Genomic DNA, 15,962 nt, shown 5'->3' with positions numbered 1-15,962 from the left:
TTTTTGTTTATAGCGCAAAACCTAAAAACCGAAGAGGTGATCAAGTACCACCAAAATAAAGTTCTATTTGTGGGAAAAAAGGACATCAATTGTATTCGGGTACAGCGTTGCACGACCGCGCAATTTTCCATTATAGTATTGCAGTGCCGAATCGCAAAAAATGGCCTGGTCATTAAGGGGGCAAATCCTTCCGGTCCAGAAGTGGTTAAACAATTGTCTTACTCAATTTCCTTTAGATTTACCTTCAACTATGTAGTGCAGGGTCCTGTCTGATTGCATACAAATTGAAAGTGTTTAGGTTTGACCTCAATAGTACAAGAAAATTGTGTAATGTATGGCCAGCATTATTTAGTAACTGCGAAAGCAAGTAACACACTTTAGCTCATTGCCACCAATCAGATTTAAACTTTGAGTAGTGCAACCTAATCATAGTTGACCTGTAATTGGCTGCAGTATTTTAAAGCATACTACTGCTCTTTACATGTCATTAAATAATGCTTCATGAAGATAAAACAAAACATCGTCTTTTGTGATTGATATCCTTTTCAACAAATCTATTTAAAAACTTAGTACATAATCAAACATATATAGCAGGACACTTGTTTATTTTAAACGGAGGTACTATTTGTTGTGGACCTGCCCATATTTAGCAGTTGCTAGCAAAGAACTTCCAAGGGCATTCAACTGATCCTTTTAAATACCATTGTGGCTTCAAGTAATTTTTAAGTTCCCTAAACTTGAATTACATGTGATTCATAAAAGGAGATACTATTAACCTTCCAAGAAAGTTCTATCTCCGAAACCTCTTTTTTGTTTTTGTCTTGCATAGAGATGGGATGAGTTACGACCTCTTTCAGAATCTCAGTGCTGATTTTGTTATTTGCCCCCAGTTGGAACACAGAATTTATATATAAAATATTGTAGAGTAGGGAAGAGTTAAAAACTCTCTCAGTATTTGGTTTTTAAGCCTCTGTTGGGAAAATGTTCCCTTACTTCTGATGGGTGTCAGACAGAAGAGGAAGTGATATTAAGCTTTTACAGACAGTGATAAAAAACCACACAAATAAAAAACAACGTCTTTCTCTCTCTAGCCAAAACAAGTAAAATGTTTTTGGTACGTGGTGTGATATAAAGCTGAACTTAGGGAAATAAAAAAGATGTATTCTTGCAGTGGGTCCTTCTCCAGACTGTAAAGGTTAACTGCTTGTTTTGACTAGGGGGGTGATAAATAAGGTGATATACATGCCCTATTCCTCGCTCTCTCAGCAGCCCACGCACTCCTCCACTGCTAAGTGTTCTGCAATATAGGCCCTTGATGTACTCCATTACATTACAGAACTGCTGGTCCTGCATTGTACAAGATGACATCATAGAGCTGTGACCAAGGAACCGGTCATACAAAGAGGAGGAATCCTGTAGGAGAAGAGCAATGAAGCCTTTCAGTGAGGATGGAGACTCACTGTACGTATAAACTTTTTTTTTACCTGTGTTAAGCTTTGAAAAAAAGGCTGCAAAGAACAAAAACTGCAATCTTTCTCACAACCAATGTCTTTCTGTTATGCATTCCAACTTATCATTTGCTGTATAACATCTGTAAATTACAAAATGTTACGCTGATACAGCACTCTGATTTATAAATGTTATTAGTAACTCCTATAGAGCATAAACTGTATTTCAAGCTTGGTTTGTTATTTAAACTCCAGTGCATAAACAGCATGGAATGCGCATATACTATTCAATAATACATTTTGGTTGTCTAATAGCTATATAAAAATACATTAAGACAATTCACAGACAGCTTGCATTGCTTGGAATGGAAGTGGAAGTTATTGTACATTCATGCTATAAAGAGGTTGGTCTTTTGTTTCTCATTGGTTTTCTTGTGTCTACTATGAAATGTCTGCAGACCTAATTTAAAGGTAAACTGGACTGCGTAGAAACCAAAGATAATCTTGTTCTTCAGAGCTTCAATAACATCAAGTAACAAGTGCTTCAAAGTGCCGGAATCTTGCTCACATCTGTAAAGAAATTACAATTAAATAAGAGTGCTGTTGTTCTGAGGGTCAAAAAAATTACTTAGATGTATTCATGGGGGCGTCCGCAGACATTTTTTTAGGGGGGGGGCAACATTTTAAGGTCACCCATGCTCTGCGCCCTCTTCAACAATGTGATGAGGGGGGGGGGGCTTAGTCATTATTCTTATTTTGAGTATTTATTTTTAAGGAGCAAACAGCAGCATTTATTTTTAAAGCATTTGTTAACCTAAAAAAGAAAAAAAAATTGATGTTGTTCCCTTAAAGCATGTTATACAACACAGTGCTTTGCTGTAAAATTTGGCCCCTTCTATCACCTAAAATACCTGGCTGATCCTGCCTGGCTATGTCCTCCCCCTGAAAAATGACCACCGTATACCATGGCTGCTGAGCTCTTGACACTGTGGTCAGTTTACGTGCCTCCCTCATCTGCAGCCCTCCTGTCCTCCTCTGTCCTCTCTCCTCCCTCTCTACCTGCCTGTCTGCTGCTGTAGTTTTATTTAAAGTTTAATATCCTGTCTACAGTCTGTTTAATAATCCTGTGTGCCCCTGTGTCTGTGTTTTATAAAAAAAATTACATTCTTTACAAGTTTTCAGAGCTTCAATCCCTGCTCACAAGACCCCTCATCCTCCCCTCCAGACTGGCATCAGTGAGGAATCCTCAGCCCCGTCCGCTGCAGGCAGCTGTCAGATGGGGAGAGGAGAGAGCTGACACGCTCAGCCCTCTAAGAAATGTTAAAGAATGGCTTATTTTTTAAAGCACACACACAGGATTAGTAAACAGACCAGACAAGATGGTATAAAGTGGCTTAACAATCACTTGAAAGGGGGAAGTTGAGATTCCAGGGGGGGGGGGGGGAATTTGCCTTGCCCCTACCTGCGGATGCCCATGGATGTATTCTCTTCAGGGTGAAATTAAATAATGATACAATTTGATGCTATTATATTTCATAAATTAAATTGGTCTATTGACCAAAAATATCAAAGAGCTAGATTATCCTGTTTTCTTACAAGGAGCTGGAGAGAGAAAGATTTTAGTTCAGCCTGAAGAGATGGCTTTATGCTCTGTAAATGTAATCAGATTATTTTTTTTTTTATTTCACCCTTGCACGTCAATTGTGTAATCTTTCGAAATAATACTAATACTGAAAATAATCATATAGCTCAAAATAAAGTTTTTGTACTTACCATTCATGTTTCTTCACAATAGAGTTTTCATTGCACCTCACAAATACCACGTGGGCTTTTCCTCTTGTAAGAGTGGCATGCTTCCCATTCTCAGGACAAAAAACTAACCTAAAATACAAAAAAAAACATACTCATATTAATTGATAAGCAAGTGTAACTGATAAACTAATTGCAAGTTTCCAAATACCAGAAAGAAAAAAAATTGTTTGGCATTGGGCACCATCATTTGGTTCCTAGACCTCACATTTCCTGTTTTGTGCAAATGGTCATATGAAGAATAACTTGTGGTTTATAAAATAAAATGTGTAACTCAAGTTGGACATATCAAAAGGCAACACAGGAGTTACTACAACAAAATGATTGTATACAAATGGGCAAAAGGGTACATGCAGCACCTCAATCTTCTCCCCCAAATGTAAAATGGATTTACAAACCTCAGCTTCAGAACTATGGTGATCTCACGGTCATGTTTTGCTGACCTCGTCCTTAGACTATGATGGCCACAGTGTTATGGTTGCCTTTCTTCTGTATCTGAAGTGTCTAAATGTAGTTTATATTTTCATGAAGAGGGTAAGAAAGTGGTGGGATGATGAGTTTTATTTAAAGCTGGATCCAGGCAGGAATAAAAAACAATTTCATGCAGGCTGGCAGAGTAGGGGGGGGGGGGGTCCAATCTGTATTAATTAATTGACAAAATTTGATGTCCCTGACCTGACTTTGCTGTCTGGCATTAACCTCCCTGGCGGTATGATTCTGTCAGGAATTACATACCAAAAGCGGTACAATTCTTTTCATGGAAATTTGGCGTTATGTATTATAGGCCTACAATTCTTAATAATTACTGACTTAAACCTGACCAAAACAAGAGTCTAGTAGACATCCCAGATGTGATAAATTTAAAACACAAACGCATGAATTATAATCAAATAAATAATATAATTTTATTATTTAATATAAAATATATCTAATAAAATTATACTATTGATTAGATTATAATTCATGCATTATATATTATATATATATATACATATATATATATATATATATATATATATACAGTGGGTACGGAAAGTATTCAGACCCCTTTAAATTTTTCACTCTTTGTTATATTGCAGCCATTTGCTAAAATCATTTAGGTTCATTCTTCTTCCTCATGAATGTACACATAGCACCCCATACTGACAGAAAAACACAGAATTGTTGACATTGTTGCAGATTTATTAAAAAAGAAAAACTGAAATATCACATGGTCCTAAGTATTCAGACCCTTTGCTCAGTATTTAGTAGAAGTCCCCTTTTGATCTAATACAGCCAGGAGTCTTTTTGGGAAAGATGCAACAAGTCTTTCACACCTGGATTTGGGGATCCTCTGCCATTCCTCCTTGCAGATCCTCTCCAGTTCTGTCAGGTTGGATGGTAAACGTTGGTGGACAGCCATTTTAGGTCTCTCCAGAGATGCTCAATTGGGTTTAAGTCAGGGCTCTGGCTGGGCCATTCAAGAACAGTCACGGAGTTGTTGTGAAGCCACTCCTTCGTTATTTTAGCTGTGTGCTTAGGGTCATTGTCTTGTTGGAAGGTAAACCTTCGGCCTAGTCTGAGGTCCAGAGCACTCTGGAGAAGGTTTTTGTCCAGGATATCCCTGTACTTGTCCGCATTCATCTTTCCCTCGATTGCAACCAGTCGTCTTGTCCCTGCAGCTGAAAAACACCCCCACAGCATGATGCTGCCACCACCATGCTTCACTGTTGGGACTGTATTGGACAGGTGATGAGCAGTGCCTGGTTTTCTCCACACATACCGCTTAGAATTAAGGCCAAAAAGTTCTATTTTGGTCTCATCAGACCAGAGAATCTTATTTCTCAACCTCTTGGAGTCCTTCAGGTGTTTTTTAGCAAACTCCATGCGGGCTTTCATGTGTCTTACACTGAGGAGAGGCATCCGTCGGGCCACTCTGCCATAAAGCCCCGACTGGTGGAGGGCTGCAGTGATGGTTGACTTTCTACAACTTTCTCCCATCTCCTGACTGCATCTCTGGAGCTCAGCCACAGTGATCTTTGGGTTCTTCTTTACCTCTCTCACCAAGGCTCTTCTCCCCTGATAGCTCAGTTTGGCCGGACGGCCAGCTCTAGGAAGGGTTCTGGTCGTCCCAAACGTCTTCCATTTGAGGATTATGGAGGCCACTGTGCTCTTAGGAACCTTAAGTGCAGCAGAAATCTTTTTGTAACCTTGGCCAGATCTGTGCCTTGCCACAATTCTGTCTCTGAGCTCTTCAGGCAGTTCCTTTGACCTCATGATTCTCATTTGCTCTGACATGCATTGTGTCGAAGGTCTTATATAGACAGGTGTGTGGCTTTCCTAATCAAGTCCAATCAGTATAATCAAACACAGCTGGACTCAAATGAAGGTGTAGAACCATCTCAAGGATGATCAGAAGAAATGGAAAGCACCTGAGTTAAATATATGAGTGTCACAGCAAAGGGTCTGAATACTTAGGACCATGTGATATTTCAGTTTTTCTTTTTTAATAAATATGCAACAATGTCAACAATTCTGTGTTTTTCTGTCAATATGGGGAGCTGTGTGTACATTCATGAGGAAGAAGAATGAACTTAAATGATTTTAGCAAATGGCTGCAATATAACAAAGAGTGAAAAATTTAAGGGGGTCTGAATACTTTCCGTACCCACTGTATATATATACACACACACATATATATATATATATATATATATATATATATATATATATAATATATAACGCATGAATTATAATTGAATCAATAATATAATTTTATATATATATATGTATATGTGTGCGTGTGTGCATATATATATATATATATATATATATATATATATATATATATATATATATATATATATATATATACATATATATATACATATATACACATATATACACACATATATATATATATATATATATATATATATATATATGCATATATATATATATATATATATATATATATATATATAATATAAAATGTGTTATGTGTTTGTGTTTTGTGCAACGTTTTTTTTTTTTTTTTTGAATTTCCCTCCCTAGTTCCGCTCCCATGCAGCATTGCTGCTGCAGGGAACGGAACTAGGAAGTCATCACACCGACGGAGGACGGAGGAGCGGCGGGACTCTCGGCTGGCGGTCACAGCAATGAGAGATCATCGCTGGATCGCCAGGAGAAGGTAAGAGACACCACTGCGCTCTCTGCACATCTACCCTGAGCGTGACTCGGGGTTACCGCTCCTGATAGAAAAATTCAACCCCGAGTCACGCTTGGGATCACCGCCAGGGAGGTTAATGCTTAAATCTCAGGATTGGGTGAACAGAAATACAAATCCTTTGGTGAATTAAACATTATATATATATATATATATACATATATATATATATATATATATATATATATATATATATATATATATATGTTTCATCTGTGTATTAAGCTGTATGGATGGAGTTTATTTTAAAATTTGTGACAGTGTGGAGAAAATGGGATTTGCCATTTTCTCCAGGATCAGTAACACCTGAACTGGATTCTGGAGTCCAGAGGCTTTGTAGAGCATTGGGAGGAATGAAGCTTCTAACCCTGTGTCTACATTGCAATGGAAACCAGCATCCTTATTGTGCAGGTGTGCACAGCACTTTTAGTCAAGAAGCTCTATGGTTCAGGATTCTTTCCCTGGAGACAAGCTGCTGCAGGAGCAGTGTGTGTGAACAGACACTGGGAGAGTGTCTCATCTGGCCTTATGAAGAGGCAATCTGATCGGACAAGGCTGTCACCTATCCTATCAGTTGTATGTAATTAGGCAGGAGACTTAGCAGCCTAGGTTGGGTAGCTGGTTTGTCAGAAGATTTAATGACTTAATGCAGTGAGACACAGACTCGGGGACTATGCTGTCTGGATAGCCAGGAGGCTAGAAAATTTCTATTTGTCATTACGACACTGGAAACTCCTGTAAGGGTATCATTCTGTGTATGTTTTTGAACTTTACTTTTGAAAAAAGTGGGGAAAAAAGCCCTGGAATGTACTTTACTGGCTGGACTGAAGTTAATGAAAAGCATTTTGAACCTCCATAAACTACATCAACTTTTTAAACCCAATGATGCCAAGAAAAGCATTAAGCGCTGGCCTTTTGCAAGTAAATATTTGGCCTAATGTGCATTAAACTTTCAAAAGCTCATAGCTGATTGATTGTCATTTATGAATGCACATCTTTGTTTTCACTGTTCGATAAAATATCGAAATAAACTGCTTGCAGTTGCATTGCAAATAACAATACTCGATCACTATATTATGATGTATACGTTCAGTTGTACCAAGTTGTATTGCTCTTTTGACATACGCTATAGAAAATGGTAGCAATATTAAATAAGCAATAGAAAGATCCAAAAGAAAAGGCTACTAATTATTTTTATGAGAATGTGCTTCAACAAAGATAATTACTTTTTTTGTAACTCTCCAGACTTTATCCTGATCTTCTGAATATCGAATGCATATGTTGTAAACCAGTCTGAAAAACTGAACAATGATTCCTTCTCCCATTTAACTTTCAACATTAGCAGCTCTCCCACATCCAGTTCAGTGTAGATCAAATATGAATAGGTTTTGTTTGTAGACATTTCAGCCCTAAAAAAGACAGGATCAGTTAAAATTCTTGATGTGCATTCACTGTATAAATTAAAAAGTTGAATCGGTGCAGCAAAATGAAGACATACTTATTTACAAGACTGTTTCTGACCATTTACACTAGGCTGAACATCTACTGTTAACCTTCACATGCCATTGACCATCAAAACATTAACATATTTAATGCAGTAGTGATTATGTATTTACCACCTCACTGAGATTTTTCAACCCTGTATTTGCTCCAATACACCCAGATATCTTGTATATTATGTCTCCAGTGTCCCCCCCACAGTGGCCCGTATAGTGTCTATACAGTTCTTACATATGGTTATAATATATACCAAGTATCTGATACATTAGCATTCAATGCTGAAAGACACTAACCCTACCGTACATAAACGTAACCTGTCAATTGCACACTCATCTCTCTGGTGTCGGGATCAATCTTTCTGTGCTGAAAATACGTGTTACATTTAGAGGGCTGGCAATATTGTGCAGAGTTGCTTGTTGTTAAATGTATGCAGGCTGTATGCAGGTTCATTTCATTTGAGACAACATAACTTTGCCTTTTATCTCTTGTCCACCCAACAGTCTTTTCTTTATAGTGTGCTTGCCTATGTAGATGTACATGATTTACGTCATATTTTGGTGAATGTCTGTAGTGCAAAGGGGGCTATAGGCATTATAAAGAGAAGGCAGTTTCTTTAGACTGGCAAAAAAAGGCAAACAGACACCTTAAAAATATTTCACTTGAATCAAGGCAACAAAGTAGGCACATTTCACAAATGCAATAAGGCCTCACTCCTAAATTTAATATTGCTTTTTCTCACTTTACCCTGGCACCCTTTTTAGTTGATGGCATTTTAAAGTTTGGTTCACAACATACAGCTGCAAGAAAAAGTATGTGAACCCTTTGGAATGATATGGATTTCTGCACATATTGGTCATAAAATGTGATCTAAGTCACAACAATAGACAATCACAGTCTGCTTAAACTAATAACACACAAATAATGAAATGTTGCCATGTTTTTATTGAACACACCATGTAAACATTCACAGTGCAGGTGGAAAAAGTATGTGAACCCTTGGATTTAATAACCGGTTGAACCGCCTTTGGCAGCAATAACTTCAACCAAACGTTTCCTGTAGTTGCAGATCAGATGTGCACAATGATCAGGAGTAATTCTTGACCATTCCTCTTTACAGAACTTTTTCAGTTCAGCAATATTCTTGGGATGTCTGGTGTGAATCGCTTTCTTGAGGTCATGCCACAGCATCTCAATCGGGTTGAGGTCAGGACTCTGACTGGGCCACTTCAGAAGGCGTATTTTCCCCTGTTTAAGCCATTGTGTTGTTGATTTACTTCTATGCTTTGGGTCATTGTCCTGTTGCAACACCCATCATCTGTTGAGCTTCAGCTGGTAGACAGATGGCCTTAAGTTCTCCTGCAAAATGTCTTTATAAACTTGGGAATTAATTTTTCCTTCAATGATAGCAATCCGTCCAGGCCCTGACACAGCAAAGCAGACCCAAACCATGATGCCCCCACCACCATACTTCACAGTTGGAATACGGTTTTGATGTTGGTGTGCTGTGCCTCTTTTTCGCCACACATAGTGTTGTGTGTTTCTTCCAAACAACTCAACTTTGGTTTCATCTGTCCACAGAATATTTTGCCAGTACTGCTGTGGAACATCCTGGTGCTCTTGTGCAAACTGTAAACGTGCAGCAATGTTTTATTTGGACAGCAGTGGCTTCCTCTGTGGTATCCTCCCATGAAATCCATTCTTGTTTAGTGTTTTACGTATTGTAGATTCGCTAACAGGGATGTTAGCATTTGCCAGTGACTTTTGTAAGTCTTTAGCTGACACTCTAGGATTCTTCTTCACCTCATTGAGCAGTCTGCGCTGTGTTCTTGCAGTCATCTTTACAGGACGGCCACTCCTAGGGAGAGTAGCAGCAGTGCTGAACTTTCTCCATTTATAGACAATTTGTCTTACCCTGGACTGATGAACAGCAAGGCTTTTGGAGATACTTTTATAACCCTTTCCAGCTTTATGCAAGTCAACAATTCTTAATCGTAGGTCTTCTGAGAGCACTTTTGTGCGAGGCATCATTCACATCAGGCAATGTTTCTTGTGAAAAGCAAACTCAGAACTGGTGTGTGTTTTTTATAGGGCAGGGCAGCTGTAATCAACACCTCCAATCTCATCTCTGATTGGACTCCAGTTGGCTGACATCTCACTCCAATGAGCTCCTGGAGATGTCATTAGTCTAGGGGTTCACATACTTTTTCCACCTGCACTGCGAATGTTTACATGGTGTGTTCATTAAAAACATGGCAAAATTTCATTCTTTGTGTGTTATTAGTTTAAGCAGACTGTGATTGTCTATTGTTGTGACTTAGATGATGATCAGATCATATTTTATGACCAATTTGTGCAGAAATCCATATCATTCCAAAGGGTTCACATACTTTTTCTTGCAGCTGTATATGCAAATTGGCTGTGTTTTAAACTGCATCGAATTTGCATGACATTTGAACTGGCAGTCTTCTCTATAGGGCTGCTTTACAAGTCTGCGGGCCAGCCACGGTGCATTTTTAAAAAGAGTCTTGTGCATTTTTCAGTCCGGTTCAGGTGCAATTTCAAGTAAAAATTTGCATCTGAAGCACACCTGAACCGGTGAACAAAACCGCACTGGACTCCTTTTACAAATAGCTCTGAAACCGCGGCCAGACATGTGTAAACTGAGCCTAAGGGGTTGATTTACGAAAACTGGAAAGTGTAAAAATCTGGTGCAGCTGTGCATGGTAGCCAACCAGCTTCTAACTTTGAATTTAAAATTTTTAAAAATTAAGCTTTGAAAAAAAAAAAAAACTGGAAGCTGATTGGTTTCTATGCAGAGATGCACCAGGTTTTGCACTGTCCAACATAAGTAAATCAATCCCTAAGTGACTGACTAGTTGTTAACCTATGCCTTAACCACTTGCCGACTACCCACCGCAGATATACTGTGGCAGGCTGGTTCGGCTGTACGCTCCTGGGGGCAAGCACGCGCCCACCCCCACTAGGCAGCGGGGAAGCCGATCCATGGGACTGGCGGCCACGATTGCGGCCAGGCACCCGCGATTGCTCCCCATTAAGAGAGAACGACGGTCTGCTGATGTAAATGTTTAGGATCACAGATCTCTGTGTTCATTTCACAAGTCCCTCCCCTATACAGTTAGAAAACACTCCCCTAGGCTCACAATTAACCCTTTGATCACCCTTGGGTTAAACCCTTCCCTGCCAGTGTCATTATTACAGTAACACTGCCTATTTTTTGCACTGATTACTGTAGTAATATCACTGGTCCCCCCAAAAGTTTCAAAAAAATTAGTTAGGTGTCTAATATGTCCGCCTCACTGTCGCAGTCCCGCTAAAAATTACAGATCGCTGCCATTACTAGTATAAAAATTTAAAAATAAAAATTATATAAATCTTTCCCCTAATTTGTAGACGCAGTAGCTTTTGCGCAAACCAAACAGAATATGCCTATTGGGATTTTGTTTTACAAAAATATGTAGCAGAAAACAAATTGGCCGAAAAGGATGAAAAATTTGATTTTTTACATTTTATTTTTGGAATATTATATAGGAGAAAGTGAAAAATATTGTTTTTTTTTTTTTAGAACTGTCGCTCTTTTTTTGTTTTTTAATCGCACAGATGATCAAAAACCAGCAAAAGAAAGCTCTATTTGTGGTAAAAACATCAATTTTATTTAGGTACAGTGTCGCACAACCGCGAAAGTGTCCGTTAAAGTAACGCAGTGCCGAAATGCAAAAAATGGCCTGGTCATTAAGGGGGCAAATCCTTCCAGTGCAGAAGAGGTTAAAACAGCTTGCTCATTTTCCCAGGCAGCAAAGTTTTCTTTATTTTGTAGGATGTGTACCGAGTTTACATTCTAAAAAATGCTGAAATCCTGTGGTAAGCCATCAAAACTAAATCCAAGCTAATCAAGGAAAACACATTCCAGTGATCTCCACTAAGAAGACCAAGCTAGCAGACTGCATCATGCCTATTATTTTAGCTCATCATGGGACATACTGTAACTGAAATGAAAATAAACAATTTAAGATTGCTTAAACAGAAATTAATGAAATACAATGAAAAATACAATATATGAATATCATTTTAAATGTTAAGTTTACCCAAACCTCATTGGACATCTTAACCCCTTTGCCTCCGCTCACATGGAGGCTACTGCGGCAAAGTGCCGCGATCCCGTCCAGCGACTTAGACCTACGTCGCTGGACTCCGCCCCTTGTGGGCGGCGCTCGCGCCCCGCCGGAGGCTCGCTCCCGCTGTGTTCATTCACAGCGGGAGTCGGGCCAGCGGAGGAGCAGCGGCGATTGCCACTGCTCTGCCCCGATCGTCGGGGATCGAGTCTGGAGATCCGCCCGCTGTGTGTAAACACAGCGGGCGGATCTCCATAGTGACAGGGACTGACAGATCGGAGTGTTCAGCATAGCTGGACATCCGATCTGTCTTTCTGTCACACAGTCACCTCCCCCCCCACACGTCAGTAAGCACCAGGCATACATTAACCCCTCCCTCTCCAATAAAATTAACCCCTTCCCTGCCAGTGTCATTTTTACAGTAACAGTGCATATATATAGCACTGATTACTGTAGAAATGTCACTGGTACCCCCAAAAGTGTCAAAAATGTCAGTCAAGGGTCCGATCTGTCCGCCGCAATGTCGCAGTCCCACAAAAAAAATCGCAGATCACCGCCATTACGCGTTAAAAAAAAAACACCAAAAATGACAGAAATCTTTCCCTTAGTTAGTAAACGCAATAACTTTTGCGCAAACCAATCAAAATACGCTTATTGCGATTTTTTTTTACTAAACATAGGTAGCAGAAAACAAATTGGCCAAAAATTTTAAAAAAATTTGATTTTTACATTTTTTTGGGGGGGAATTTCATATAAAAACATGTGAAAAAATATTGTTATTTTTTCAAAATAAACGCTCTTTTTTTGTTTATAGCGCAAAAAGTAAAAATCGCACAGGTGATCAAATACCACCAAAAGAAAGCTCTGTTTGTGGGAAAAAAAGGACGTAAATTTTGTTTGGGTACGGCGTCGCCCGACCGCGCAATTGTCAGTTAAATTCGCACAGCGCCGAATCGCAAAAAGTGGCCTGGACGGAAGACAGCAAAATCCTCCGGTGGTAAAGTGGTTAAAACGTATGTCAAGAAAAAAACATACACATTGCATTAGATACACATTCCTCATGTTTCATCCCTTCCTTTAAAGACTTTGCCAGTAAAGAAATATACTGGTTGATCTGCCAGAAATGCACTCAGCTCCTAATTTCTTGTAGGCTGACAACGCACAGAATTTTTGTGGACTGAATGATTTCAGCCCTATCCAGCTGTCTTTTGCTAGACTGCTGAATCTGCCCTCCTGTTATCTAAAACATTTAGCTGTAGACTATTATTCTGTAGTTCAAAATAAGAACCAAGGGGGCTAATTTGACTCCTTGCTATAGCACAGCAAGTGTGCATAGAACATCTCTGAATTATGAACATTCATTTGAAAATCTTCTAGTGTATGGTCAGCTTAAATTATACACAAAATTCTTGTTTGTGTACAAGCAGGTATACTGAGTACACCTAGACATAACTGAATGTCCAGGTGAGAGTTCACTCATAGCAAAGAATACCATGCTTCCAGCCGTCCAGGACTCTCTCTCCCTCTTGATTGGCTGAGACACAGCAGTGGCTCCAGTTGCTGTCAATCAAAGTCAGTTAGCCAATGAGGAGAGAGAGGGGGTGTGCCGAAGCACGGCTCCATGTCTGAATAGACACACAGAGCAGCGGCTCGGTTCGGGTGCCCCCCATTGCAAGCTGCTTGCTGTGGGGGCACTCGACAGGAGGGAGGGGCCAGGAGCCCCGGCGGGGACTCGAGAAGAGCAGGATCTGGCCTGCTCTGTTCAAAACCACTACACGGAGCAGGTAAGTATAACGTGTTTGTTTTTTTAAAGAAAAAAATTGAGACTTTAGTATAACTTCAAATGCAAAAAAGCATGTGTTTGACTCTCATGGACATGGGGCCTAACAAACATTAGTTTCTCCTTTTAGAATAAGTAAGAATGTGGGTTTGAGTTTTTTTTTTAACAATACTTTATGTAAAATAACCTAAATGCATTTATTTGATAACTTCTATGCGTATACGGTATCTTATTCTGTTTAGTGATATCAAACCTTATGTATTTCATTATCTGCTAATTTTTGTTTTGGTCTGTATTGTTGTGAACTAAATGTCAAAAAGGGGAGTGATTGGCGCTGCCAGGAAAGTAGGTTAATGGGAAATCTGGGTTAGGCTCCTATAGTTCAAGACCAAGTTCAACACATGCAAATGCACATAGAATGTATGTGGGAATGAGAACTATATAAGTAATAGGATATAAGTAATAGGATGTTTTTATATCCTATTACTTATATAGTTCTCATTCCCACATACATTCTATGTGCATTTGCATGTGTTGAACTTGGTCTTGAACTATAGGAGCCTAACCCAGATTTCCCATTAACCTACTTTCCTGGCAGCGCCAATCACTCCCCTTTTTGACATTTACACCTGACGCTCCCCCATTGGGGGTGCATCTTTTGGAGTGGGCAGCAGCCATTAGTGTTTTATTTATAGAAATTTTACGCACTATTTTATAGATAGTTTATCCTAAGCGCGGATCTTTCTTCCTTTCTTCATATTGTTGTGAACTGTTCATATAGCAGATGACATGCAAAATGCTGTCTTTGTCAATGGTTTAATTGAATCATATTGTTATATAAAATGTCACAAAATGTATTTGTACATAATAAGAACAGTTTAATTTATGAAATATATGACTGTGGGAAAACTTTTTAGCTCACATGACTCCCCCGTGAAGTTTCATATTGTTATGAAATATTATCCACCCTTTGTCCCATAGAGACTTAATGGAATAATAACTAGTAAAGGCAATAACATTATCCCACATATAAATATACATTAATGTATGTTTAATTAGGCCTCATGGGATACCAACTGATGTTCACAAATTTCCACTGAAAGTATGTCACTCAGAGATTGACAGTTCTAATATACACTGTAAATAACATCTGTACATAGAGCTCTCAGCAAGCCCAAATAGCATCCTATACTTACAGTCGGAGTGGTCTGTTTTCACTTTCTCCCTTTGTTCCATACAAGGAGACCAGTAAAGGTTGGTTGGTGACAGTCAAGTTCTTCTTTGCAAAGAAATGGACTTTTACTTGATAGTGGAACACTAAACATACATACAGAAAGTATATGTCAAATTATTAATGTAAGAGAAGAACAAAAACAATTCAAAATAATGTCACTATACATTTCCTTATATAATTCCTAAACAGCTCTGAATTTTAAATTTAAAAAAAAAATTACAAAAAATACATGTTAACTCCCAGTGATGTGCATCAAAGGGGGACAAAACCCCTAAAATAAAAAATTTTTGGAGGTATAAGACAGTCTAGTAACTTTTACATTTTTTGTATACACTATATGGTGCAAGCACTGTGCAGTGTACATTCCTGACTCATCTAAAGGCAATGTAACTCCTACGCACATGTGCAGAGTTTATATCACCAGTGTCAACCTGGTGGCCAATAAGGAGCGATGCAGGACCCGGAAAAAGAAGTATTTCTTTTTTTCTGGCAACTGTGAGCCTGGAAATGCTAACACTGGAGCAGAGCACACGAGGAACCTACTTTGACCCTGTGGACTTTGGTTCTGCTTTAAAGTGTACCCATGGGGACAGAAAAAAAAGGAGCTGCAATTACTAAAGCTTGGTGAGGCTGTATACATGTCAGTCATTCAATCATGTGCAAAGGAAATTCTATTCACTTATATTCCTTTGCATGTGACTGGGTGTTTAAACTGAAAATTGTGAAAAATACGAGAATTTACTAAATGACCGTACTGTGGCTAAAAAAACAGGAAAGGGGTCATAGATCCAAATGATGTACTGTAAAAAACAGGCAGACAATGGTGACCTCCATTGTTCTATGTTGAAGGTCTTCC

General features: G+C 38.9%; 1 protein-coding gene across 1 annotated transcript in view; it reads right to left on the bottom strand.

Moving 5' to 3' along the window:
• Positions 1-1,520: 1,520 nt before the first annotated feature.
• The window catches only part of LPL (lipoprotein lipase), a 46,635-nt gene continuing 32,193 nt past the window's right edge, over positions 1,521-15,962 (bottom strand). Inside the window, exons 7-10 of the mRNA XM_082247800.1 lie at positions 15,069-15,189; positions 7,689-7,871; positions 3,222-3,329; positions 1,521-2,018 (exon numbers count right to left, since the gene is read on the bottom strand). Coding sequence (XP_082103926.1) covers position 2,018; positions 3,222-3,329; positions 7,689-7,871; positions 15,069-15,189 — 413 coding nt within the window. The 3' untranslated portion in view covers positions 1,521-2,017. The remainder of the gene's footprint in view (positions 2,019-3,221; positions 3,330-7,688; positions 7,872-15,068; positions 15,190-15,962) is intronic.

The sequence above is a fragment of the Pelophylax lessonae genome, assembly GCF_965119305.1.
Source record: "Pelophylax lessonae genome assembly, chromosome: 1".
Taxonomy (NCBI): domain Eukaryota; kingdom Metazoa; phylum Chordata; class Amphibia; order Anura; family Ranidae; genus Pelophylax; species Pelophylax lessonae.
Note: the sequence above shows the minus strand (reverse complement) of the source record. Positions and strands in the feature narration are given on the sequence as shown.